The following is a 27893-nucleotide window of genomic DNA, read 5'->3' on the forward strand; positions in this document are numbered from 1 at the left end:
TTCAGGCAAAGGCAGGAAAATTCATTTTTTTTGAAAGAATTTATTGTTATGTGACACTTGAACACATGACAACTGAAACTCCCCTTTGAAGAAGTCCATTGTGCAAAGCAAGTAGAGATATAGACATATTAGGCATATTTAACAAATACACAAATATTTCAAAAAATCTTCCTTAAAAATCGATTAAGCTCCTCTGTTCTTCATCACACTCTCACTAATTAAGGTGTACGTGCATACAGACGATAAAACCCAACTTGTGAGACATGCATTTTGGCACAAATGTTAGAAAACACGGACAAATGTGGAAAGGCAGCTCTCCCACAGGTGATTGGGGTCATAAATTCAGTGCTTCTGCCACCTTTCTTTCCTCAGGAATACCATTTACCTAGAATAAATGAAGACAAGTGAATCAATGCTAATGACTAATACTTCTTCAACCACTGTTTAGCAGAGGAAAAAGTCTAAAGTAGCCTCAGGGACCACAAAGAGCTGAAACATGAATTAACTGGACATGAACTGGGAGAGAGCAGCACCTACCTCCAGCCTTCGAAATGTTGACATGACATAGTTCTCTCCTTTGTTAGCAGTGAACAGAGAGAGTGCTCAGTTAGTCCATCATGCAGCTGATCGGCAAGCTCACAGGAGGGCGCTCATGCATCAGCGTCTCAATTGATCGTCTCTTTTCATAACTACGAAGGTTGCAAGCAGAGTTAAATGACCTGGAACAACGTGGTAGCCATGACAACGGCTGGACAAACGCTCTAAAAGGCCAAGGACATGAGCTTCGATGGTTAATTTATCATTATTTTCAGCACAGAAAACACAAAATTAAAAGGAACAGAAAACTTCTCCCCACATGTGCAGTCAAAGCAGTGCTTGATAATCATCATCCAGGCATAGTTCCTGTGATTCATGTGAGCAAATATGATGACAGGAGGGGGAGTGGATGCTGCATCAGTGAGCAAAATCGTTCACCTCTGTGGCAGCTTCTTTAAATTTTACATTACCGAGATTAATAGAGGATTTTTTTTTTAAATATTCCCTCTCTGAATTACGATGAGAGATTTTAGAGAAACTACTTACTCTGTCAACGCTTTGAACATGTGGGGTGAGGTTGCATCGTTATTGCCTTGCAAATTTTTCCAACCATCTACATCTCTTGGTGTACGCAAATGAAGTTGAGGAAACATGCTTAGGAAAAGACGATGAGGTTTTTATTTATTTCATGACCCTACCCTGTTGTTCAGAGTAATGTAGATGGGACAGATTGTGAGATTTTTAATATGCCTTCACATTATTAATGTTAATGTTGAATCTGAAGAAGTGAAATGTAATGAGCAAAGTAAACTGTTAGTAATTTTACCCATAATGAACTGAAACATGCTTTGCTGAAGCATATTAAAAGGAAGCAAGTAAAGCCTATGATGTAAAGAAGAAACGTGCAGCAGTACAGATAATGTGCCATTGCCTGTTTTATTTTACTCTTTTTAGCATTGATTCGAGTATGGAACTGAGTTATTACACATGCAAATGAATTAAGACACTACAAGTGGAGGAAACACTGACCTGATGGCCTCTGCTGTGGTATCGTTATCTGGTTTTGAAGATTCCTGCAAGCATGAACAATTGTAGTATGGTTAAGGGACAAACATGACATGTACACATGTTCATGTCAAAGTGTGTTCTTTTAAAATAACTGGATTTTTTAAGATCTGGAAATCTTTAAATTGTAGTTTTGCTCAAGCTGTAAAACATGCATAAACATTAGCTGATAAGAGTACTGCTTTTAGCTATATTTCCTTGTAGCAACTCTTGCAACCTGCTTCACATCTCGTCACCTAATGAGCCTGAACGCAAGTGAAAGGCTTCTTCTGCGGATCATTTACTCACGACTGCGTCTGCATCAGGGGCATGCTGGTGGTCTCGAAGTTGTCGGGGTGAATAGGTGGCACCACTTCGCCGCTGACGGGGTTGAAGACGGGCAGGGTGGATAGCGGCCAGGAGATCTCCCGGTTCTTGGACATGCTCCGCAGCTCTTTGGTGGACTTCTGGATGGCACTGTGGTGAACCAGCTGGATGCTGCAGGACAGGAGGTACCATCAATTTCTACAGTCGCAAGTTTTCATCAAAGCTGAAATTGATTTCTTCCTGGGAGGAGATCTGCTGTGCTCAGTTTGTGCATGCATGACATAAATTTGACCTTCACCCTCATCTATTGCTCCAGTTTCTTTTATTTTGTTCTATTTAGGGTGCAGGACATTTGTTAATCCACCAATATGATTCACGTTGCTCTTATTTCTCATCACTGACACCTACAGCTACAGCTCATTGCATTTGAAGCAGCCCACTGGATGAACAGATGTCAACTCATGTAAGAGCGTATGGATGAATGGATATGAACAGCCATTAGTGACGACAGAAATGACAAGACTGCAAACCAAAAGGGAAGGAAGGAACAGAAACAGACCCAAAACAAAAAAAGGGAACACAGGAGAGGTAAAACACTTACTCTGGTGTTTGCATGTTTCTTTTTTCCCTAGAAACAAAACAAAATGGATGGATTAAATACTAATATTGATAGTTAAAGCAGCATGTACACACAAGTGAATGGACTGTTGTACAGAGACAGAGCGGAGATGGAGTGGAACGCTGCGTGGGGAAGGGGGCACGCCTCTCCCAGCCTGTAAATGATGACAGAATGTGAATGAATGATGTTGTGGCTCAAGATGTAATGACAACATCAACAAAAAACTGCGACAAATACTGATGAGGAACTTAATACAAAATGGACTACACTACTGGATGGTAATGACAAGCTGCATTTCCTCTCTTGCCATATTATCCTGCTCCTAAATGGGCCCTTCACTGTCATTTCCTGCCTTCATTTAATTCTAACCATTCCACAGCTTTGTTTTTCTCTCTCAAATGTTGATTAGGGTGTGTGGTGCAAATATTAGTGCAGAAGTAGAAGACCAAGCACACTTACACCCCTTCCCGTTTGCAGCACATGGCGTAACCGAGAATGAAGAAGAGAACTAGTGCCACAGCGGAGGGGACAGCCAGCGTGACGACGAAGTCCGAAAAGTAGTCCCGACTCTTCAGAGACTCAGACGGAGGGTTGTACTCCCCAAATTCAGGCAGGATCCCCGTACCTGGGTCGGGGCGGGTAATGTATACCGGAACTACTTTGTTGATATCAACCTACAAGAGATAAGTAAGGAATAATTCAGTATGAGTGCAGGAGGTAACATAAATGAGCATAATTTCCCTTCCTGGGATTAATAAAGCATTATTTAACGGAACTGCAGATACGAACTGAATTGCCATAGCATAAAAAATGTGCTATCGTCATTGTGGTGAATCCGTGCGAGAAGCATCCTCACCAAGGAAATCTTACACCAGTCGATGTTAAACTGAGCTCTGAATTTCTTGTCACAGCTGATGACAGGTTCCATCTCCTGACTGCAGCGCAGCTGATTGTGCGGGCTTTCCACCTCCCTCAGGCACGACGAGAACGGGACGTCAGCACCGACCATCACATAAACACTAGTCAGAGGACGAGATGATGACGATGAGAACAACAACCAAGAGAAGTAGGGCTTTGTTTTATATGTTTATGCTGAAGTTTGTAATAATCAAACCATTTCTGCTCCACTAAAGCCTGATATAAAAAAAAGAAATAAATGAATAAATCCGTATGAATCTTTGATGCACAACTTGTGGCAGTTCACGTGGGCTTTTCCCCCCAAACTATATGAGCCAAAGGTGCCCCTGAATGCAGACAACCACGAGCTTTCATCTTATTAAACATGAACTGATGAGCCCCAAGGCCATAATTAATGAAATCTTAGCGTGGGCTGAGTTGCTTGAAAAGGCATGTAATTGAAAGGAGAAGACGCCGAAGATGCTTCCTGAAGGGAGTTCAATCCCAACATTAGCTAATCAAATATTTACCATAAGCAGAGCAGAGGTATTATTCTTAACGAAGACTAAAAAGTGAAAACATAATCTCCTTTAACTGAAATTAAAAAAAAAAATGCGATTTTTACCAAAGTAAAACTAAATAAAAACTAAAATTAACAAGGCAAAACTAACTGAAATAAAATAAAATTGTAGGTAAAGTTAACTTTGTTTTCATTTTCATTTTGAGCCTTGTTTTTTCATGTTTGCAGCTTAATGGTGTTCGGCAGGGAGGGATTTTGTCACCAGTCCTGTTTAATTTTTATATGGAGGACCTTTCTCTGCAGCTGAATAAGTGTGGAACAGGCTGTATGATAGGTGATGTACTTGTCAACCACTTAATGTATGCGGATGATCTGGTTATTTTCAGTCCATATAGTGCTGGCCTCCAGCAGCTGCTGAGGACATGTTCTCAGTACGGGTCTGAATACGACATTAAATATAACACAAAGAAGACTAATGTGATGATTGTCCGTAGCCGGGGAGATAGAAAGCTAGCTTTTCCTGACTTCTTTCTGGCAGACTCTGCCCTCACCGAGTGTGACGAGGTGAAATACCTTGGTCATTTTATGACTAAGGATCTCTCTGATGACAGAGACATTTACAGACAGTGTCGAAGGATGTATGCCCAAGCGAATATGCTACTGCGCAAATTCAGCATGTGCTCAGTGGATATTAAGATTTTTTGGTTTAAAACATATTGTACATCCCTTTACACTGGCCACTTGTGGTGTCGGTACAAGAAAAGCAGCATGCAGAGGCTGACTGTGGCTTATAATGACTGCATGAGGCTGCTTCTTAGTCCCAAGGAGCTGTAGTGCTAGTCTGCTAGTCATCTGTTTGCTAATGTAGGAGTACCAACCTGTGCTGCTGTGCTACGGAAGGTGATGTACAAATGTATATGTAGAGTATCTAACTCTATAAACAGCATCATCACCTGCTTAACAAATCCTGCACTCAGCTCAGTCAGGTTCACATCCACGTTGTGGAACCACTGGCGTTCATGTCTGTACACTTGCGCATGTGACACTGTTTTATTTTTGTGTCACTGTTGTTTTTTAGTCTTTTGTTGTTGTCTTTTATATCATAGGTTGTTGTCTTTTATATCGTGTATTTTATATGTATAATGTTTTTTTAATGGTACTATGGACCTCTTCTCAAGATGTGTCTTTAATAAAGTATGAATTGAATTGAATTGAATTATTACTCAAAAGCCTGAATTAGTTGTGACTAGTGCAGCGTTCGTATAAGTCCAGATCCTAACCCTTCTTTTAGGTTGTTGATGGGGAGGGGCACACGGCCGCCGCGGTCCAGCGCTGAGGTGATGTTGATAGCATTGAGCCTTTCGGGCTGCCAAACGTTCTTCACTGCGCCCAGGAAGTCTCCCAGAACCTCGCTGGCCAGCATCTCCTCCACGTTCATGTTTTTGATGTAAAACTCTGCTTGGTAAGGCAAGGGGAACTCTGTGGAAGACAAGGAAGAAGAGGTTTGGAAGACAAGCTAAACGGTCGCACATTAAAATCCATAAACCTGAGGAAAGATTGAGTACGGCTCTAGGAACACCGTTATTATCATCTGACTGATTTAGACTGATTTAGGTCTGTCCAGCAGACTCCGGCGCGTCTGTCCTGCTATGTTCTGAACTCTGGCGGGGCCAGATGGCAGAGGACTTCACAGCACGAGGGAGAGGGATGTGACATCGATGGTGCGAACAGCTGCTGTTCATGTTGTAAATGCAAGGACCATGACTGATCATAAACCTGCAACTAATGTTCTCTAGTTTAATACTGGCAAAAGTAACAACATGCCAATTTGAGACACATTATTATAATTTATCATGGTTCACTTGAAATCTGCAAGATAAATCCCAGACTTAACATCCATCAATTTCTCAAACTAACAAGAAGATTCCAATCTATGTAGCTTTAGTTAGATTTGTCAACAAAGCTGTACATAGAGAGAGTGGTATTATTGAATATTCACTTCATTATTGTTTTAAAGGTTGTTTAATGTACAGTCCTTTGAAAATTCTTAACATAATGTAATTTATTAATTAGCTTTAACATTTTAAAAAGAGGCATTTTTTACATAGAACACACATTTTTATACTAATGGCCCATCATGCAAAAAATAATAAGCATTATTCATTTAAAACAGCTTAAAATCCATCTGGTGACAGAGGTCTCGTGGCAGTGGGTGTGGCCTAATTACAATAACCACTCCAGTCAATGCTTTCTTGCTTGCCAGCTTTACAAAAGAAACTTAAATCTGGATTTTTCAAATATTCAAAACCTTGCTCTTGTTTTCTTATCCTTTGATTCGTGTAAGCTGCCTTTAAACCAGAACTCTGCAATACTTTTAGCCTCAGGGACATTTTTTTCAAGGAACTAAAGGGTTTAATGATCAGCGCAATTACCCTGCAGCCATAGTAAACAAAAAATAAATAAAAAATGAATTAATAAAATTTTTAAGAAAATACAGACGTTCCTGCCCTCTGTTCAAGCTGCAGATCTGTCTCATGGATGGGGAGGTTGAGCTTAAGTGCAGTTTTTGACAAGGATTGTTTCGCTACTGCAGATAAAAGTAGTGAAATGCATCCTCTTTCTTTGAAGGAACCATATTATGCAGTCCAAGCACAGAATGTGCCCTCAGGATTTAATCAAGGAAGCCTCACAGTCCAATCTCTATTTGCTCTAAACCGCCATGCTGGTGCCTCTTACCTTCTGTGGCCATGATGTTTATGACCAAGTTGTGCCGCGCTGTCTCAAACGTGCGTCGGTTATAGGCAGTAATCTGCAACACACAAGGGTGAAAGTTTAAACCCAGATCAACGCAGCTTATATTGCAGCACCTCTATGGACGAGGTTGAGATACATACAGAACATATGTTCTGCATCCTGCTACAGAGGTACGTGAACCGTGTTTGACATGTTAAGCCTTTTGGGAAAATAATTTCTACAGTGGTTTATAGCGGACAAAAGAAGGATAAAATATGTAATGGAAGTTCAGTCTGAAGACTCCAAGCCCCAAATGGTGCCATTTTACTTCTTAAAGCAAACAAAATCAGCTAAGCTTAGTGAAATCCTTTTAAATAGGTAACTTTTGCGTTATGGCATACTGTAGATTACATGTATTCTATTTAAATAACTCAACCTGATAGATTATTTTTAAACAGACGCTTCAATTCAATTCAACACTTTCAGCCCCAAAAGCCACATTACTCTCCCGTCTCATCAATATAAAAGGAGCACAAATGACTCAACCCACTACCTCTATGACTGTGGGCCTGCCCACGTGCTCTGCAGTGGGAGAACCATAGAGTACGCCGTCGCTATACAGAGTCCTCTGGATGTAGCGCAACCATCCGGGCCTGTCAGGGAAATCCATCAGGTTCGTGTTGAAGGTGATCGGGTCATTGCTGGCATCACCTGTAGACAGAGCCGACTAATGAGGGGTAGTCTGGTGATTTGTTACGGGTCAACACAAAAGTTATATGTAATGTGTTTCTGTGTGAAAAAGAAATTAAAATCATCTGATTGTAGTGGGTCTTCTGCAAACACAACCTAAGACAACCAACATCATGATTTTTTTTATTTTTATTTATTGAACAAAAATGAATCCAAACAGCAAAATCATGTGGGCAATACTAAGTACACCCTTACTTACATTTAAGAGGGTATGTTGCTGCCAGGAGCTTTTAATCATCAACTCTTGATGAATTGTCCACTAGCAGGTGTCCACATCTCTATAAAAGCACTTTGGCAGTTTGGTAGTCTGGACCACTTAAGTGTGTGTTAACACCAGTTCAAGGCGGAAAGATCTTAGGCAAGCAACTGTTGCTGCACATCAATCGGAAATTGGCAATAAATTAATTTCAAATCCAACATTATGCAATGAGAAAGATTATTCAGAGGTGGAAGGCATTCAAGACCAGCTGCCAGTCTTTTCAGGACTGGACTTTCCAAACAATTTACCCAAAGGCCAGGCCATGCAACACCCAGAGAAGTACAAAGAAAGGAAAAAAGAGAAACCCCAGGAGCTTCATCTCAGACTGTCATTTTAGTTTGTGACTCTTGTTATATGTAATCTTTATCTTTGTAATTTGTCCACTGGAGCGTTGTGGCGAAAGAGTTTCCCGCAAGGGATAAATAAAGTAAATGTAATTCTATTCCATTTAATGCTTCACGTCACGTTTGGCAAAAATCAAACACAGAATTTCAGCAGAAACATCTCATACCCACTGTAAAGCACAGTGGTGGAGGGGCAATGACTTGAGTTTGTTTTAACCATGAACGCCTCTGTATAAAAGTATAAAAGGTAAATGTGAGGGCATCTGCCCAACAGCTAAAGCGCGGTTGAAACAAAGTCATGCAACAGGACAAAGATCTGAACCAAACCAGCAAATCTACATCAGAATGGCTGAAAAATAAAAGAATCAAGGTTTCGAAATGGCCTCGTCAACATCCAGACCTCAATCTGATGAAATGCTGTGGCACAACTTTCAGAGAGCTAAAACCTGAATCATAAAACTGATACAGTCATACAGGAAACAACAATTGCAAGTTTTTTCTGATAAATGTGGATCTACAAGCTGTTGAATCTTGGGTACGTAGTATTGACCACATGACTCTTTTTGTTCATTTGTTTTTTGCTTAAAGGGGACCTATTATGAAAAACAAGTTTTTTCTTGTTTTAACATATATAAAGTGGTCTCCCCTCACCCTGCCAGCAGAGGGAAGATGAAATCCCATGAATTTCTGCAAGGTCTGTACCCCCGCCTTGCTGAATCTTCCAGTGTCATGTGGTTTCTACGAGCCACTTAGATTTGTGCATTTTCTTTACGTCACCAAAATGCAAACCACGCCCTCGGTCTCCTCCGCTGCTGAAACCACGCCCGCAACTCTCTCCGCCGGCTGGAGCTTCAGCCATTGTTCAGCAGCGGTGACTGTTTCCACAGCGAGGGACAGTTAAAATGAGGTTTTGCATCGACATTTACCCTCATAAATGGATCAGTTCCCACAGCACTGACCCGGCAACTGCACACGACTCAACAGTAAGTGACGTTATTTTTTTATGTTATTTATTTTTGTCTACAAGTATTTAGCTTAGCTCCGGAGCTCCGGAGGCCACACACCGGACCGGACCGGTGAGGAGCCCCGGGCCCGGAGCTCCAGGCGCCGGCGGCTCTATTAGTACCGTAATACATTTTTCTTCTGTTTATGATTTCAGATCTTCCAAGCAATGCACCTGAAGCTGTTCAACGACACCTTCAGAAGAAATGCACGGTCCTTCCTTGAGCAAACAATAGTGCATAAATGTTATTTATATACAACTTATGTTTTTAACAATAAAGTTGCCATTTGTGAAAATTCAGTGTTGTGATTTCTTGTAACATATGAAATGATGAGGAATCTGAGTAACTGTGGTGTCCTGTGTGAATTAGTGTGAAGACGAGGAGACCCGTTCCCCCTTCAGGTAACTAAAGGCTGATTTATGGTCTGCGTTACAACAACGCAGAGCCTACGGCGTAAGGTACGCGTCGATTTAACGCAGAACCATAAATCAGGCTTTAAGATCCATGCAATGGAATTGATTTTGTCGCAGAAGCTTCTCGCATGGGACACAGTTTGTGTACGACGCAGCCGGCTGCTCTGGCCGGAGCGAGGTTTATTCTCCTCCCCTCCTACACGTCATTCAGGGAGCCAATCAGCACAGAGCCTCATTATCATAGCCCCCCCCCGCCCTTAGAATGAAGCACAGAAAAAGGCTTTAGAAGCGGTAAAACTAGAGACATGGCCCACGGCTGAATTTCTGATTTATGTAGAAAAAACAAGCTTTAGATTGTTTTTAAGACATTAAAGGCCTGTTTAAAATATACATTAAATGCCATAATATGTCCCCTTTAATAAAAAACTATATGTTGTGGTTTGTCTAAGGTTTTCTTTGCCTAATACCACAACCCACTACAATCAGGTGATTTTTATTATATTTTAACACATTAACACAAAAGAAAACATAGGATTAAATCTACTAATCTTTGCGCATGACTGTTAATCACTACCTCTAAAAACTATTTTGCGCTATTCAGATCCACAAATACATCAATCTTACTTATCAGTGCATCAAAGTGTAGAAAAGTGTTTATGTAATTTACTTATTTACCTGATTTGGGGTAAGGAGGGAATTCTCCTTTAAAGTGCTCTCTCTCCAGAACATGGACAAAAAGCACCCCGGCAGATGGGTAGACATTTAGCTCCGCATGCGACCTCGACAAGATGGTGATCACTGAAACACAAATTTGAAAGAGGCCTTTATTTCCTTAAATCTTAACGTTTCATAGTCCGTGTTTCTGTCATTTATCATTTAATGACCTGCCAGCAGTTGGACTTGGAAGAGAAAGCTTGGTAGATTTGCCTCCTATCTTGCCTTACCACTGCATTCAAAGCTACACCCAAGTATGAAGTGCACAAACAGGCCAGGGTAAAAGGAAAAACTGATTATTATCATCCAGTAAGAATGCATTTTGAATAGAGGAAGCAGCAACTACTGAGAAGCAGCAGTAATGACTCAGACTGTCCTGAGGTATTTTTATGCTCTTAACTCTCCCTCTCCACCATTTCAAACACAAACATGCAGACTTTATCAGTGAAAGGCATCAATAGAAAAGTGGCATACCCTTAACAGAAGTGTACAATGTAAAAGCTGGAGGTGATTTACCTATCGCTCACCTTCATTTTATTTATTTTTCTTTCCCTATTCCCCTCAATCTTGCCTCCTCTTACACTAGCCAACTTTTAACCTTGCATCTTTTTTTCCTGCAACATTTTTCTGTTCCATTCTTTTCACTCTCCCAATGTGGGCGGGAACTCAAATTTTAATCACCATGGGAGAGTGAGTATACAAAGAACAGGAGGAGGTAGAGCAGGGGGACGAGGCCAGAGGACCGAAGATCAAGGAATCAACGAGACAAAGTGAGATTGATCCGATGTCACAACTACGGATGCATTAAAAGTCTGGAGGACAATGCCCTGTTTATGTGCCGAAAATGCTGCAGATTTTCACAAATTTTGATCCTCTTTTCAATAATCTCAGTAACAACCAACCAGTGATGGCTGCTTTAACAACATCCATTCATCCTGCACTTCTGCATTGTACGGCCTGTGCTTGAAAAGCACCTGACTCCCAAGGGGGGGGGTCCAGGAAAGAGATTAATAGAGCAGGATTTACATTTCATGTGTGTCCGCAAAAAAAGAAAACCAGTACGAACAGGCTGTTATATTTTCATCCACAAGGGTTCACAAACGGGTTAAAAAAAGTTAGATAACAGCTAAATTCAAATTGTAACTCAATATCTCCAAGTCAAAATCGCCACAAACGATCAAAAAATAAAAGGAAACAAAAACGGTTACATATGTTAAGCTGTGCTGCCTGACCTAGCCATATGTCAGAGGTCCCCAAGGGCCAAGTCTCTGTAAAGAATATAATCAATAGCCTTTAACAGACATTAAATGTGCTGCCGTTGGCCCAACCTGTGATTATATCTACCCCATCTCTTTTCAAGGAAACACCTGAGCATAACTAATCAACATGATAGCCCTTTCAGCTCCAACAAAGGCACCCTTGACATCTGGATCTGGGTTATTCAGAGACCAAAAATAAACCTCATTTAGTTTCAGCAGGTTGATCTGCACCCTGTACGTGCATGCTCGGATCTTTTATTTCAGTGTTTCCCAAGCCTGCTCCTCGAGGCCCACTGTCCTGCATGTTTTAGATGTTTCCCTGCTTCAGCACATCGTGATACAAGTGGCTGTGTCATCAACAGAATTGTGCAGACCTTGATGACAAGCTAATTAGGACCATTAATTAGAATCAGGTGTGCATCTAAAACATGCAGGACAGTGGGCCTCGAGGACAAGGGTTGGGAAACATTGTTTTATTTGACCCACAGGGCCTCTGCAATTTTTCAGCACGCAAGAGACCATTTTCAGGCACTTCAAGGTTAAATACCATGCTCAGGGACCAGCTGGGTGTGGTGTAAGGATTTTTGACAGGTAAAGAGATGCGACAAGAGCCCAGATGGTTTTCTGATATGATTGTTTTTTTAATTTTAATTTTATTAAATAAAATCTATAGGATCGGAAATTAGTTCCTGCCCATCAGCTTTAAATATCTTAAATCAGGGGTGTCCAAAGTCGGTCCTCGAGGGCCGGTGTCCTGCATGTTTTAGATGTGTCCCTTTTTTTATCAAACCGTGATACAAGGGGCTTGATCATCAACAGAACTATCCAGACTTTGATGGCAAGGTGGTGACGACCGTTAATTAGAATCAGGTGTGTTGATGCAGGGAAATAGGCCTGTGTTTAAAAAAATCGATTTTCCGATTCTAAATCGATTCTCATATTAATTCCTAAAAATTGATTCTTATATCTAAGATCGATTTTTTTGGGATTATTTTTCCCATCATTTTCGCCAGGTGAACTTTAATCCCAGTAGTCGGACACACAGTTTGTCATGACACTTCTGAAAAATGCCAGGTCCTTCATAGCAATATGTGTGCGTGGTGACAGAATAAATTAGATAAGCTAAAATGATTTGTTTACTGCATGAACTGTTGCAATTTCTTTCTTTTTTGCACTTTAAATGGATATTGAAAGGCCTGTTTGAGTTATTTATTTCTTAGTTATTTCACAATAATTATTGTGAAATTATTATTTCACAGTCATATAATTCAGGCAACAGCTCAAAAAACATTTTAAATAACACTAAGCCAAATTAATATCGGATCGAATCGAATCATGATAATCGATTCTGAATCTTAAGAATCGGAATCGAATCGATTCTTGACATTTGAATCGATACCCAGCCCTACAGGGAAACAACTAAAACATGCAGGACTGCGGCCCTCGAGGACCGACTTTGGACACCCCTGTCTTAAATCAACAGCATCACACACTCACAGAAAGCCTCCCTTTTTGTCACCTTGATTCACCTCCACCTTTATAGTCACGCCAGGGTACAGAGAAGCCAGAGTAAGCACAAGATCAGTGACTAAGCCATCCTAAGAATCTGCCAGCCGCATCAAATCTGCTTATTTGTGGCAGGATGACTCTGTAAGACTTTCTCGAGATGATGACTCAAAGTGCTCCCAGTTTACACACAATACATCACCAATTAAAAGGTTAATGCTTAACTGTCCAATGCAGACTAACCTATTGGCCAAATGACAGAGACAAGAAAAGGTTGATGATACTGCTAACAAGCTGCACTGCCCCAACAGTTAAGATTCACATACAGTAATAACAATTAAACTGCACATAATTGTGCAGTTTTTGAAGTTCACAAAAAGGACAACAACATAACCTGTTAGATCCCTAACGCACCTTGGGAACAGTGGATACGACTAACGTGATTTTATGCCTATCTGGCCTGACCTTGACTGGCTGAAGTAACGCCTCATAAAACAATGCAGGCAACACTGAGGGAACGAGCCACCCAAATGGCTTCAGCTAACTCAGGCTCGTAATGAGCTGTGGCACAGACAAGGAAAGGGTGTCCCCTGGCTTTGTTGAATCAGCTTCATATGCACGTCTTCCGGGTCAGGAGGAGTGCATGTGCTCAACGGGGAAGCAGGGAACAAGGATTGCCACTGTTTATGACAGAGCCTTTGGTAGTGTGTCCAAGACGAGTTTGAGCCTTGTTATTCTGAACATGGAAGTGAAAGTAGGTGGCGTAACAACTTGCAGCAGACGGCCGCTAAGAACGGCGGTGGGCACGAAACTATCACTTCAGTGCTGGAGCACTCTGTAAAAGGTAAGAAAGAAACAGACTTGTCTAAAGTTATAACTGAGAAGCTGTGTTATCCAAAGTTTTAGATTTGTTTTTTTTGGGGGGGGGGGTGGGTGACAGTATTGCGTTAAGCAAAAGGAGTTAAGGTGACATCTACTTCTAAAAAGCAGAAGTCCAGTGTGAGGCACGGCAAGACAAAACGCAGCAATAATGCCAGCATTAATGGGGGAGCAACCTGAGTCATTGTGTTACGACAGTGGGGGAGAGCAGAGCAGGTCAACAAATGAAGTGCACCACTTCACACACTCACTCACCGTCTCTGTGCCAGGCTGCTCTCAGCCTCAAGACTTTGGATGGCTCCGTATGGACATTTCTCTCATGTAAAGCGCTCCGTGTTGCAGCATAGGCATGCACAATGTAAACTATTGGATCAATGAATAGAAGCATGCATAAAACAATGATGTCTTTCAATAGCTTTTAGAACAAAACTCCTCCCTATTACCAGTTTTTTGAAAGTATACAGATAATAAAGTCTATTAAGACTATCTTGCATCATGTCCAGGTGCTCTATTTCAGGTGATCTGAGAGGTCTTCATAGACTAAAACTAACAAGTAGCAAATATATTTTCAATCTTTATTAATATGCAAGTTTACTAACACTTGGTGTTAGCAAACTTTGGACACAGTCACACGAATAAGCTCTATTTGAATAACTTTTTACCTATATGCACTGGAGTCTCATCAATGATCAGGTTTATATGGAAACAATTGTATTTATTGTCAGACAAGTATGAAACCATTTTTTTCTGTACAAAAGATGCCTATAAGGTTCTTTCAGCTTTTCCTTTTAGGGGCAGATCATATTGATCCACATGCTGATGTGACCAAAGATTTTAATCGGGGCTTTAGACCGATACTATGATGATATATTTAGTTTACATGCAGCAGAATACTGTTATTTTTCCCCTTAAAAAAAAAAAAAACAATGTTTTTTTTCCTTCCATAATTTGCAGTCACGCTCCTTCTGTTTGTCCGAATCCATGCTCATGTGTTATGTATGTGGCATCCAGTCCAGTCACGCATGCATAATAGTGCGTGCAACTCCCTGATGTGCAGTATGGGGCAACAAAATGTACCTGATTTTCCTGCACTTGAATAAACCACATTTGGGCTCAGCCTGCCCACAAAAAGAGGGATAAAACAAGAGTCAATCATTGTCCTTGCAGGTCTCCAGAGTTATAGTCCATGGGCCAGAGCCCAAAATTTAACTGGTCAGTACCACTCAAGGTGACAAAACTTACTTATGATTTTTGAAAAGATCCATGTCTATAGATGATATTTTGGTAAGATAACCCTTCCTGAGTGGCAGCTGGATCATAGTTATCAGCTCATGAAGTAGTAATTGTCTTTGGTATAATTTTAAAGGGGACATTTTAAGCATTTATTCAAGCTAAGATGTGAATCTTTCTGACCAACATATAGTTCACTGCAGCTCTTTAAACTAGAAACAACACACATTTTTACACAATTTTCACCTAAAAGATATACTATCTTTTAGCTCTGTATCATCTAGGAACAACAGAGACACAAAATACAAAAACTGGAATACTCACAGGACCATAAGGATTCAGGAAATGTATAATATACCCCTACTATATCATTGTTAAAGGTCATTGTGAGCCTTAAACTAGAAGAGCATCATTAGGCTCCTATGAAACTATAACAGCCACTAATGTCACAAACTGGTCTTTATCATGCAAATACACCACATAAAGGACACCACAATGAGATAAGGAACCAGCTTAGGTTTATAAACAAGCATCTAAAATGTAGTTTTCTGAAGGGGATCGGTAACTTCATGAGCTGATAACTACGATACAGCTGCCACTCAGGAAGGTTATCATACCAGAATATCATCTATAGACATGGATCTTTTCAAAAATCATAAGCAAGTTTTGTCACCTGGAGTGGTACTGATATTAGAAACTGGCTCTTGAAACACTCACTGGCTATGAAGGACATCTCCACACTAATGTAACAGAGATCAAATTAGAGATTCAAAGGACTTTGGGGTTCATTCATTATTCAGGAACTATTTCTGTATGATTTGGGGCATTTGTCAAGTTAATATGCCAAATATTCTCCAGTTCCAGTTTTTGTGGACAAATGATGCGTTTTTCGCAGGATATAATGTGGGAAATGTGAACTTTGAACTAGTATTTAAGTAAGATTCAAAGGACTATGGGGTTCATTCATTATTCAGGAACGATTTTTGTATGATTTGGGGCATTTGTCAAGTTAAAATGCCAAATATTCTCCAGTTCTTGTGGACAAATGATGCGTTTTTCGCAGGATATAATGTGGGAAATGTGAACTTTGAACTAGTATTTACATAAAACAACCCGTGAGCATCTCTTTTGAGTTAATTAGGGATTTTATATAACACACCTGGTGAACATTTCATGAATACTGGGTGAATATAAAGAACATAAAGTCTGCAAACGTAAACGCTCATGTATTCCAGCTTCATCACGCCTACAAGGTAAAGTGGAAAACAGCTGAAAACAATGGTGTTTTTGTCCGGCCGGTCTCCGCGGATAGCGGTCCATATGTCAGCTCGTATCCATTTTTTCCACGTCTCCTGCACATTTCTTTAGGAAAGAATGAGCCAGACAGACAGCAGCGAGCTAGCCGGGAGCTAACCAGCGCCTACGTTGCACGGGACGCGACTGCGGGAAAACAACGCAGGATTTTGGGGTTAAATCGACACCTACCCGCTCCGAGCCAGACCGCGACAGCTGCAGCGGACATGGTGTAAATCACCGTCGTAAATCTTGCATGAGAAAGGGTTTTTTTTTATCTAGCAGTCACGGGGTTTGACAGCCATGACATGGAGCATCCTGCAGCGTTGCTGCCTCCGCCTCCGCCCGCCCCTGAACGCAGCGCGGGCTCTGGTTGGTCCAACATCTGGATGGAACAAGAGGAGAGTCTCCTGAAGGAAGGGGATAAACATGATGGGAACTGGAAAAGAGACAGCCACGCCTGTGGATAATGTTTCTGTGTGATGCTGTTTATTTTGGTCAGAGGAAATTAGAGGAAAGATCCGACTGCGCCTGCTCCTGGGTGTCACACTGTTTCCCCCCCGGGGCCACATTTATTTTATTTATTTATTTAAAGGTTTAGATATCAGCAGAGGTGGAAAAGGTACTGAAAAATTGTAATTGAGTAAAAGTATCTTTACTTTGCTTAAATCCTACTCAAAGTAAAAGTACTCATCTAAAAATTTACTCGAGTAAAAGTACAAAAGTACTTCACTTAAAATGTAATTTGAGTAAAGGTTACTTTCAGTTATTTAATGCAAAAAAAGGATGAGTCACAAATCAAATCCAGCACAAGTTGTTTTAATTAACTTCGAGGCATATTAAAGTACACATCCACACTTGTAAAAGCTCAGCTGAGCTCAGTAACATGATCCTTTTACTTCCGCAGAACAGGATAAAAAGGACAGTCACAATCTGTACTGTAAAGTGCAAACTATTTTCAGTCATATTGTGCAACCGACAACACTAAAACCAGAATCAACGTATTCAAACACAAAATAAAGTGCCCAATGCCCACAGGATCCTGCTATTCACAATAAACCAAAATAAAATGCCCACAAGATTTTCACCATATATTTTGTACTCATAAAATCCATAAAACTTGTAATGTGAGGGGGTTCAAATGTAGCGAAGTAAAATACTTGGGTCAAAATGTACTCCAGTAAAAGTAAAAATTACATATTTCAAAAACTACTTAAAAAAAATACAAATTACTCAAAAAAAGTACTCAATTACAGTAACGTGAGTAAATGTAATTTGTTACTTTCCACCCCTGGATATCAGGGACAATGCACATTAATAATGCATTTAAACAAATGTAAAATATGCCAGAATTAGCCAAAAAGGCTATTTTGCATCTGCTGTCCCTGGACTGGTGTAAAATAGTCAACCTAAAAGAAAAATTAAGATAATATCAATAAAACATTTCCGAATAAGAAGGCTACATCAGAATAAAGATTAAAAAGTAAGAGACTAAGCTAAAATACATACACCAACAGGTTAACATAAGCTCAACAGACAATTGCTACAAACGAAAACAGAAACAACATGAAGCAGCAACAGTAACATCAGCATTAATAACACAAGACACAATAACACACTAACAGGCCAAAAACAAACAAGACAAAAGTACTAAACCCAGAATAAAAAGCCATGCACAAAAAGCAACATTGTAACTAGACAAACTAATAGGCAATATGACAGGTGACATCAGACAAACACCGACAGGCAGGCCAGAATCAGAATCAGGTTTATTGGTCAAATCAGGTCACACGAGACAGGGAATTTGACTTGGTTATTTTCACTCACTGCTCTGTTAATGTGCCGAAAATGCTGCAGATTTTCTCAAATTTTGATCCTCTTTTCAATAATCTCAGTAACAACCAACCAGCGATGGCTGCTTTAACACCATCCATTCATGCCATAGCAATCCTGTACTTCTGCATTGTACGGCCTGTGCTTGAAAATCACCTGACTTCCAAGGGGGGGGGGTTCCAGGAAAGAGATTAATAGAGCAGGGTTTACATTTTCATGTGTGCATGTGCGCAAAAAAAGAAAACCAGTATGTGCCAAACAGGCTGTTATATTTTCATTCACAAGGGTTCACAAACGGGTTAAAAAAAGTTAGATACCAGCTAAATTCAAATTGTAACTCAATATCTCCAAGTCAAAATCACCACAACCGATCAAAAAATAAAAGGAAACAAAAACGGTTACATATGTTAAGCTGTGCTGCCTGACCTAGCCATATGTCAGAGGTCCCCAAGGGCCAAGTCTCTGTAAGGAATATAATCAATAGCCTTTAACAGACATTAAATGTGCTGCCGTTGGCCCAACCTGTGATTATATCTACCTCATCTCTTTTCAAGGAAACACCTGAGCATAACTAATCAACACGATAAAAAAAGTTAGATAACAGCTAAATTCAAATTGTAACTCAATATCTCCAAGTCAAAATCGCCACAACTGATCAAAACATAAAAGATACAGCATTATTAATTAGCGGAAAGATCTGACTGCGCCTGCTCCTGGGTGTCAGACTGTTTCCCCCCCGGGGCCACATCAGAATCAGAATCAGGTTTATTGGCCAAGTCAGGTCACACAAGACAAGGAATTTGACTTGGTTATTTTCGCTCACTGTACAGTCAATAGACAAATGACTCTTATATATTCCTGAAGTCAATCAGCATTATAGTTGGTACCAAAGGGCCAGTTGTACAGCATATGCATCTACTTTTACTCGGTACTCATGTTACATATTTGCCTTTGCGTTTAACGAATAATAATAGATATACATTCATTACTTTTGTAGAGTTATGACACTTGGTGGTCTAAATATATATAACGGCTTGTCTCCAACAAGCAAAAAAACGTTATAACGTATAACATACATTTTTTTTTACATAAGTTCCCTATTCATAGTTGTTTTGTTTATTTTATTGAACATTTTAGTTTGAAATCTATGACTTAACCACACAACTGTTGTGATAAACAGCTTAATTTCAGATATTGCCATCCAGAGGACGGATACCATCATGGCACAGTTAATGTCACTAGTGTCCTCATATGTATCTTAAACAGTATCATAAGTACATAATTATCTTAGCATGTTTTCACAGACCAGTTAATATGAGGTTGAGTTTCACTGTCTGTCTTAAATCATCGTTTCAGTTTTTCGTGAACCTCAGTTTTGTCAACTTTTTTTTTTTTTTCACGTTTGTCTACCTTTTTTTTGTGTTATTGAGGACATCTGAAGACAGAGACACTCTTACTTACATATATACTCACCAGGGCTCGACCTTGTGCACAGCTGTAAGAGGGCAGAGTTTGTATGAAAAGTCTGCTCCAATCTGTCCAGACCTCCTGCAGAGTCAGTCCTAGCAGACAGATGGTCATGTTTTGACCCCCCCCCCCCCCCCCCCCCCCCCCCCCAGTCAGTTCTGCTTAAGGGCTTTGGGGCATTCACTTCACCATTCATGCTCTCTTGATATCAGCCACAACATTTCTCTTTTAGTGTTAACTGCATGTGTCTTCTTGATATATTTGTATTACACTGACACGATGCCAGGCATCCATGATCTGTGCTCTGCAGAGCATGTCTGTTTTCTGCTCTTACCCTCCCCTTTTATCCCTTTAAGATCATTTTTAGGTTGCTTAGCAACATCGCACTTAGCCTGTGGTTGACTGTATCACAACAGTCACTATATGTGCGCAGGCACGTCGCTGTAGCAATAAAGTCAAGGGCAAGCACTGCCTTTTTGTCACGTCAAGAGGCTGAATTTGGGGTCAAATGTTTTTAATTTGCTGCTCATTTGGGATTTTTAACTCTAATCATTCATTTTTGTCCGTCATGGATTACAGTTCCAGCTGTAATTGTCTTGATTCGATGAGGAAAATAAAAAATATCTGCTCTACTTAGCTGTTAAATTTTAAAGAAAAATGTAACTATGGTCAGTTTTAGCACAACAAACAGAATTAAAACCCTAGATGCAGTTATTTACTCAAAAGTGAAGATTCTTGGGATTTAAAAAGTCTTGAGGTTAACAAGTTAAAGTGCTTTGACAGCATATCTTTTTGTATGAGTTAATGTACAAGCCTCTCCTTTATGTGAGTGTAGTTTGTACTGAGATGGTTTTATAATACTGTGGATCATATGACCACAAAATGTTATTATTAGAAACATGAAAGTTAAGATTCAGCAGAAATACTGCAATCAAATCCATTACACTTACTTTATATGTTTCCCTCAGAGCAATGCGCAGTATTTCCTTTTATTTATGCCTATGGTGTACATGTGAAAACAACAACGCCATCTATTATAATACATCAGACTCAATTAAATAGCTCAGTGCCGTTTGGGAAAATAATCACACGTTGGGATGTTGACAAAGCTTCCTTTTTGTCTACTGCTGATCACATGAATCCAGTCCTGTTCTTAGGTGGTGTCTGTTGACTCATGCATGACCAAACCAACAAGAACTTTTTTTTTACACTGATTCCCTCTAATATTAGGCATAAAAATAGTGCTCCTTGACTAAATGGGGAAAGTGAAAAACCTACAGGAGATCGTTTTAATTTTAAGTAAACTTGTCCTGAATGGTGTGAGAGTGTTTGTATGGACAACCCATGTTTCCCCCTTAACACTTTTTGCCCAGCGCAATGAAACGCAAGCTAGTTGCATATGTATATATTGTCATTCTCGGAAGTAAACATAATTTAAAGCAAAGATATTACATAATTTGATGAATGCAACTCCACACAGCACCTTTAAGGCATGATACCACCCATGTTTCTAACTTGCCTCAAATTGTTATACAGCATTTACTTAAACTCAAAATGGGATGTGATCATATCAAGGAGAGGTGTGTGAAGTAGTATTATAATTCCCACATTTCCACTGGCACAAAATGCACCAAACCAATTGTACTGGGACTGGGGTCGGTTTTAGGGCCCGCTGTTCAAAACAACCGAGACGGTTGACGGATTGGAGGATCAACAAGGATGCAATTCACACTCCGCTGCCACCTTTTGGATGTCTTTTGTTTATGGTTGTCTGGTGACCTGGTTGTCTCACTGCAGATGTATTTTCTAATTGGGTGCATGCCTATCCAACGGTATCCAGGGCCAGTTTCTTCTGCTCTGCTGGTACTGTCCCCTAGACATCAGTCTTCTCCAGACTTCCACAAAAAGGGAACAAATTAAGATAGCTGTGGCCATAGCATTAAATTGATTATTTGTTATATTGTGTGCATCAGTGATAAAAGTTACATATATTCATCTATTTTCTTGTTAAAAGTCTGGCATCCTTTCTTTGCTGCTTTAAAGTTCATGTTGCAGACGCACAAGTATTTAGTAACTGAAGTAAAGCTGCACGATTAATCGTTAAAAAATTGCGATCTCGATTCATGCTTGAACGCAATCTCATTTCCAAATGACGACGATTTAAAAATTATTTTTTTTTGGATGTTTATTGTTTTTATGTTCAATGTCAGCTGTTACAAAGTTGATGCCAGTCTTTTATCAGACACCATCATATTTTTTGTAACGTTTACCTTTTGTATCGGCAGCTTCTTAATAGCAGCAAAAGGCAATGGGAGCTTCATCCCAGCCAGAGGAATAATTTGTTGCCTCAGAACTACAGGATCTGTTACAAGTCCCCTTTCTGAAAGGGTGTTCAACTCAGGGAGGAACAAATATTGTTCAAAATTGTTATTATTGTTTAAATTATTCAAAGGTTTGTGTAAAGAAGACAAGAGATGTTTATTGTTATTATATTTTTGTTCAGCTGTTGCAAAGTTAAAGTAATAAGTGCAATACATTTTATATTGGAAAAAAATCGTGAGAGAATCGTGATCTCAATTCTAAGCAAAAAAATCGTGATTCTCATTTTGTCCAGAATCGTGCAGCCCTAAACTAAAGTGACCCTGCAAAGGATAAAGCGAGTATAGATAATGGATGGATGGATGGAAGTTTTAAAATAAGGTAACAATTTTCATTTGCAGGAAGTATGATGTAAAAAACAAAAGAAAAACAAGGAATTACTTAGAATGCAAGTATATCATATTATTACTTAAAATGTAGTAATAAATAGTCTGCAGTGCAGCAGCCTGACTGTCTCAGGTCTCCACTGGCTGGCCCTCACAGCTCACTGTGAACCCTCATTTGAGCACTGCATCAGTGTGGTCCCTGACTCTTTTTTATCCCAGCCAAAGCCCTCTGATGAACAATAAGCAGCCGGTGAACTTCCAATTGCTGTGTGTTGGTATTTATGCCAGACTGCAGCTCGCTGAAACCCCCGCCGCACAGCAGATTATGGGACCGAACCATTGCCGCAGTTCTAGGTTTTAGCGCCTGTCATGTGACGCCTTATATTTCCAAATCGCCAGCCGCCGTGGCCAGCAAGTTGGTGTACTTTACTACACCGCGGACGTGCATTGGCCGCTGGCGTCCAGCAAACGCAGTGAGAGTGCAGCTCTGAGTGAGATGAGCGGCCACACCGCACCGACACCCCTATTGTGCGGCTGGCAGCATCACCCGCCGCCCGCAATGGCGTTGGAGCGGCTCTAGTATGTTCACTCGTCTCTCTGCTGGCGACTCCACGCCGGACTACCGACAGGCGAGGGCTAGAGATGTGTTTTGTCGAGAGATATTACCACGAGAGCATGCACATTTTCCTCCAGTTTACACTTTGGACCGCAGTTCATTTATCCTCCGCGTTCAACGAGGCTGGAGCCGTGGATGTAAGTCTTTTGTTTTTCAAACAGTGAAGCCACATCGCTTTGAGGTCTGTGGTTTAACAGTTAACTTCGTCCTTTTTATTTTTTTATTGTTTTGTTTTTTTGTTTTTAATGATCGCGGGAAGGTCGCTCATATGTTGTTTTTTTTTTTTTGTATTTTGCAGAAATGTGCAACGATAAAATGCAAATAAATCCATGTGATACGGTCCCGAGGAGGGGGAACCTGAGCTGTCATGATGCGCGGTGTGGCTGATGTGCGCTTGTTTGTCTCATTCAACTGACTCAGGGTTACAGCTTCACTGTTGCCTTTCCTAGTCCTCTCCTTCCCGTTGTTAGCCTGTCAATTAAAGCAGCAGAATGTGTTCTTGAAGTTCAAACGAGTACATTCATCGCTCAAGGATTTCTCATACAGTAGGTGACCCACAAGAGTCCAGCTTGGTAATTAAATGAATACTGAAGCAGGTGATTTAGATCTGAATCTCCTCTGCTGTGGCACTCGCATCCACACAGCCCTATCCAAACGATGCTGTGGGTTGCAAAGCAATTTAGGTGATTAGATCCTTTATGACCCAGATTATATATATTTTATCTTTTTTTATGTTTAATCTTGGGTTGTTGCAGTAATTGTTTCCTAACCAATAGCTGTAGATATGGATTATTTAACCGCTACCACAAGCCCCACTAGCCTCCTCTGATCCAGCATTATTGTAAAGGAAGCAGAGCTCTTTAATAAACGTGTGCCATTTTTTGTCAGCAGGAGGACATTATTACATAAATTTATGTGTATCCAACTTTTTCTTTGCACAAGTAAAGGTTGTAAGCACCATGTGTAACTATGTGTGATGGCTGACATTTAGTTTAAAACATTATAATGTCAGTGATGGGTCTGGGGAGCTGAGACACCTCCTTAATTCCTTACTGAAAGCAGAGGTAAGGAAGAAGCATGAAGTTAGTGATACAATATTTAAAAGAAAAAACACATTTGCCAGACTATAACGACATTTTAATAAATACAAGTTTAAGCCTTTACTCTAATGTGTATTATAATTATTGATGTATGAACATTAAGCATCAGCTGAGTGCTTTTAGAGTCCAAAGGGCTTTCAAATATACAGTGTTATTTGGCATCATGAGCTTTTATATCAAGCATCAGAAAATCCCGGAAGGAGTAACCGAAGGTGAAAATGACACTTTCAAGCTTTGAAACCAGCGCTTCAATTTCTATTGTCACATTGTTTATTAAACACTGTTTTGATTAAAGTGTGTCACTTTCCAACTGTGATATTATTTTCTGCCTGTTGGAGGATTTATCCTTCTTGAACATGCAGCATAAAGTGTTTCAAAATGGGGAAGGGAGAGGGTATCCACACACAAGATTCAAAACCCTAGACGTCACCCCTGGAATCTTTGATGTTTGTGTATATTAGAGGTTCATAAAGGGAGCACATTATGAATTAATTGGCATCTCTTTTCATCTTCGCAGGTGTGACTGGGCCTGAAGGATTGGACCAGGTCAAACTAGATTCCTCACTCCCATATTCTAATGAGGTCACAGCGATGCTGACATCCTCTCTAGATCCAAAGACGTCATCATGCTGAAGATGGAGTCCACGGGGGAGAGGACCAGTCTCCGGAGTGCCTCGCCCCACCGTAATGCCTACCGGGCTGAGTTTCAGGCACTGAAGAGAGCCTTTGACCAGCCTCGGATTGAAGGCAACTCAAAGCCCAAAGACGTTGAGCGGGTGAAACAGCCAAGAGGTCGGCAGTATGGCGCTCATGTCAGCCGCATTAAAGACATGTTCACGCAAATGAGCACAGACAACGTACCAGCTAAAGCCAGGGGTCGCGAAGAGTCCTCGCCACAGAAGCTGGTGAAGCCTACCAACTTCATCAACAAGGCCGATGGGTCGGTGGTGAAGCTCCACCATTCCTCGTCAACTGAGAGGGTTGGAAGTATTGGGGCGAAGTTCTCAGAAACCAGGAAGCTGTTTGAACAGCAGTCACGTGACCAATCGCAGTCACCAGTCTTTCCATATGGACGCGATAAAAGGGGCTCCCATGAGCACCTGGATGAGTGGCGAGGGGCAAGGTCCAACAGAGGCAGCACGGACTCCTTGGATTCACTATGCTCCAGAACAGAGGCGTCCTCGCCAACTGTCAGCCAGCTCAGCGCCGTTTTTGAAAGTACTGACCACCCCAACCAGGGCGGTTCCCACAGAGGAGTCAGTAGACGAGCCCTCTACTCACCTGATGGATCCCAACGCCATGGAGGTGATCTCAGTGAGGATGATTCCCGACAATCTCCAATTCTTGGAACCCACCAGAATAAGACCACGGGCAAGTTTCCGGCATCCTTGTCCTCCGAGGATCTCCTGAGCCCCAGTCCAGAGGCAGAGATTTCAGAGCCCAAAACAGAACCTCTACGAGACGCAGAGCTCCAGGGCCAAGCTGGTGAGACTCAGAGGAAAGACAGACAGCATTCGTCAAGGTTTGCCTCCAATGGAAGCCAAATAAATGGCTCTTGCGGAGAGGAAGAGAAACTTTCGGATTCAATAAAACATCCTGGGGCTGAAGAGGCTTCAAAAGCCCCCAAACCTTCTCATGGTACTGTGATTACAAACAAAGGCTCAGAAGGAGAGGATGGGGATATTTCAAAAGAAGACAAACTGTCTGAGTCTCCCAAGGACCAGATGGAAGAACCTGAAGAGGAATACACAGGAAACGAGCGGGTTATTTTTAATGCAGATGGGGATGCGTGCTACCAGGGTTGGGGAGAGAGCTGCACAGATCCTGAGGATGACCTCTACGGCGATGATGACGATATCGTCTATGACCCAGGTTCCGATCTTACAGAAATCCCTGGTCTGCCCGAAGAAAACAGAGAGGACATCCCCCCAAAGAGGAAGATCCGCTTCAGCACTTCTTCCATTACAGTAAGCAAGATGCTCTACAAATGTGTTGTGGAAGCCTGGATTGTGTAAATGCTCTGAACACAATCCATCATAAAAGCATCCGTGCAGCTCATATCAAAAGTAGGTTAAAGCAGCAGTTAACTATGACTGTACTCAGAGCTTTTCTATGGGCTGGTATTTATAGTTACTATTGAAGCGCACATTACGGCTGCCTTCTTCGCATGAAACTATAAGTAAGCCACATGATCGTCCTGAAATTATCAGACCTATTGTTTAATATTTTTTAACATTTTCTTACCTTTAGTATGTTAGAAGCAGAAGGATGTCTCTGGGAGTTTGATGTGTTCATGTGCGGCACATCTGTGCCCGATTTAGTCACACTGGTTAGTCACCCACACAATTTTCACACCAGGTATTGTGTTTCTGTTTTCTAAGGCAGTGTCTGTGGGTTTGTTTTTGTAATCAGAACAGGATACGTTTTGTTTTACACTTGTTCACAATTCTCTATATTTTCAGCATGTAGTAAAACCCACAGAGCATAATCTAGCTTTTTCTGCTCGGCTAAATTACATCAAATTAGTACAAGGTTTCACAAAGATAGGAAGTGGTAATTAAAACACAATGGTATGCGATGCTTCTGCCTCTTACTGTTCTGATGCTGTTTGCTGCTGAGTTGGTCACAATACAGCCAGTGTTTTCATGGATTGGAGAGATGGCTTTGAGAGATTACGGGAAATATTTTCCAGTCTTTATCCTTAAGTATTTCAAATCACGGGCTTAATGTTCGAAAATGTAAAAATATGTAATACAGTTTGTCTTAGGAATTGTTTATGAATGCGACTTTTAGCAGATAGAAGCACTGTAAACATGGTAAACATGATCTTCTACAGATTATGGTTTAGTTTGAAAGCTCCAACTGGAGCTTACACAAACATCCCAGAGGCTGTGAGTCAACCCCATTCACATTTTGTAGTGAACCAGAACAATTAGCCCAGTTACTCTGAGGAGAAAAGGTGATGTTAGCTAACTAATTATCCAGCGCCGTCTTCAACCAGAGTGTCCTTTTTGCTCTGCTGTCTTATCACAAGAACAAGCCTGCACACACGCACATGTCCACGTGTCGTCTCGAATAGGCATGGGACGATATGAAAATTTCATATCACGATATTAGTGGACAAAAATATCACGATTACGATATTATCACGATATTAGCGCGTCGCTTATAAAATTCTTAAAATGCAAGGAAAAACACTAACCGTGGATCCACTGGTTCCTTCAGAACATTTATTCTCAAATCATTCTCAACACAGTGACACTTGAGGTAGAGAACAAATAGTGTACTGTAAATGTTATGCATTACAAAGTGTAAACTATAGTACCGGTACCGGTACTTTCTGAACTTTCTTTTTTTGTAAGAAAATACTTCCCTGAGAGTCGAAAGAAATAAGTGACAAATAGAAATAAAGTGACAAAGTAGAGCCAAATGCACACTGATTGTATTACTCTCTGAAACTTTAACAGTGGCTGGCTGCCTGCTACTTAGTACGGCTCTCTGGAAAAATAATAAAATAAAGGCACTGCTCTGTAGTATACAAAACAAAAGCTGCATGGCCAACACAAAGATTGAGTGAAAATAAATTGCCACAGTAGTCAAATGCACACGGATTGTACTACTCTCTGAAAAAATATTAAATAAATAATAAATAATATTAATAAAATACATGAAAAAAAAAACACTGGCTTCTACCTGGCTGGTAGCCTTGTGTGACCAAAAAAAAAAAAAAAAAAAAAAAAAATTTGGCGATAATTACAGTACCCCACGAAAACGTTATCGCGGCCGTTTTTTATCGCGATATACGATAATATCGTATATCGCCTCATGCCTAGTCTCGAATATG

General features: G+C 40.6%; 2 protein-coding genes across 11 annotated transcripts in view; one reads left to right on the forward strand and one right to left on the reverse strand.

Annotated features, from left to right (window-relative positions):
* Positions 1-31: 31 nt before the first annotated feature.
* On the reverse strand, positions 32-16704 carry sgce (sarcoglycan, epsilon). Of its 4 annotated transcripts, XM_061742688.1 has the most exons (13): positions 16521-16702; positions 14061-14168; positions 10123-10245; positions 7231-7388; positions 6681-6753; positions 5225-5423; positions 3384-3546; positions 2987-3201; positions 2510-2536; positions 1891-2079; positions 1567-1610; positions 538-575; positions 32-385 (listed from the first exon to the last, which is right to left on the reverse strand). In XM_061742688.1, the coding sequence occupies exons 1-13, from the start codon at positions 16555-16557 to the stop codon at positions 335-337; spliced, it is 1425 nt and encodes a 474-aa protein (XP_061598672.1). In that variant the 5' UTR covers positions 16558-16702; the 3' UTR covers positions 32-334. The 4 variants fall into 4 exon arrangements, with proteins under 4 accessions (XP_061598672.1, XP_061598673.1, XP_061598675.1 ...); XM_061742689.1 differs by lacking the exon at positions 2510-2536 and having other exon boundaries at positions 16521-16704; XM_061742691.1 differs by lacking the exon at positions 14061-14168 and having other exon boundaries at positions 33-385; positions 16521-16698.
* The window catches only part of ppp1r9a (protein phosphatase 1, regulatory subunit 9A), a 58209-nt gene continuing 43779 nt past the window's right edge, over positions 13464-27893 (forward strand). For 6 of the 7 annotated variants that reach the window (XM_061742680.1, XM_061742683.1, XM_061742684.1 and 3 more), the window contains exons 1-2: positions 22693-23086; positions 24567-26016. In XM_061742680.1, coding sequence (XP_061598664.1) covers positions 24676-26016 — 1341 coding nt within the window. In that variant the 5' untranslated portion in view covers positions 22693-23086; positions 24567-24675. Of the gene's footprint in view, positions 13771-22692; positions 23087-24566; positions 26017-27893 lie in introns of those variants that run through there. The other variant, XM_061742681.1, reaches the window with a different exon arrangement.

This window comes from Cololabis saira, chromosome 15 (assembly GCF_033807715.1).
Source record: "Cololabis saira isolate AMF1-May2022 chromosome 15, fColSai1.1, whole genome shotgun sequence".
NCBI lineage: Eukaryota > Metazoa > Chordata > Actinopteri > Beloniformes > Belonidae > Cololabis > Cololabis saira.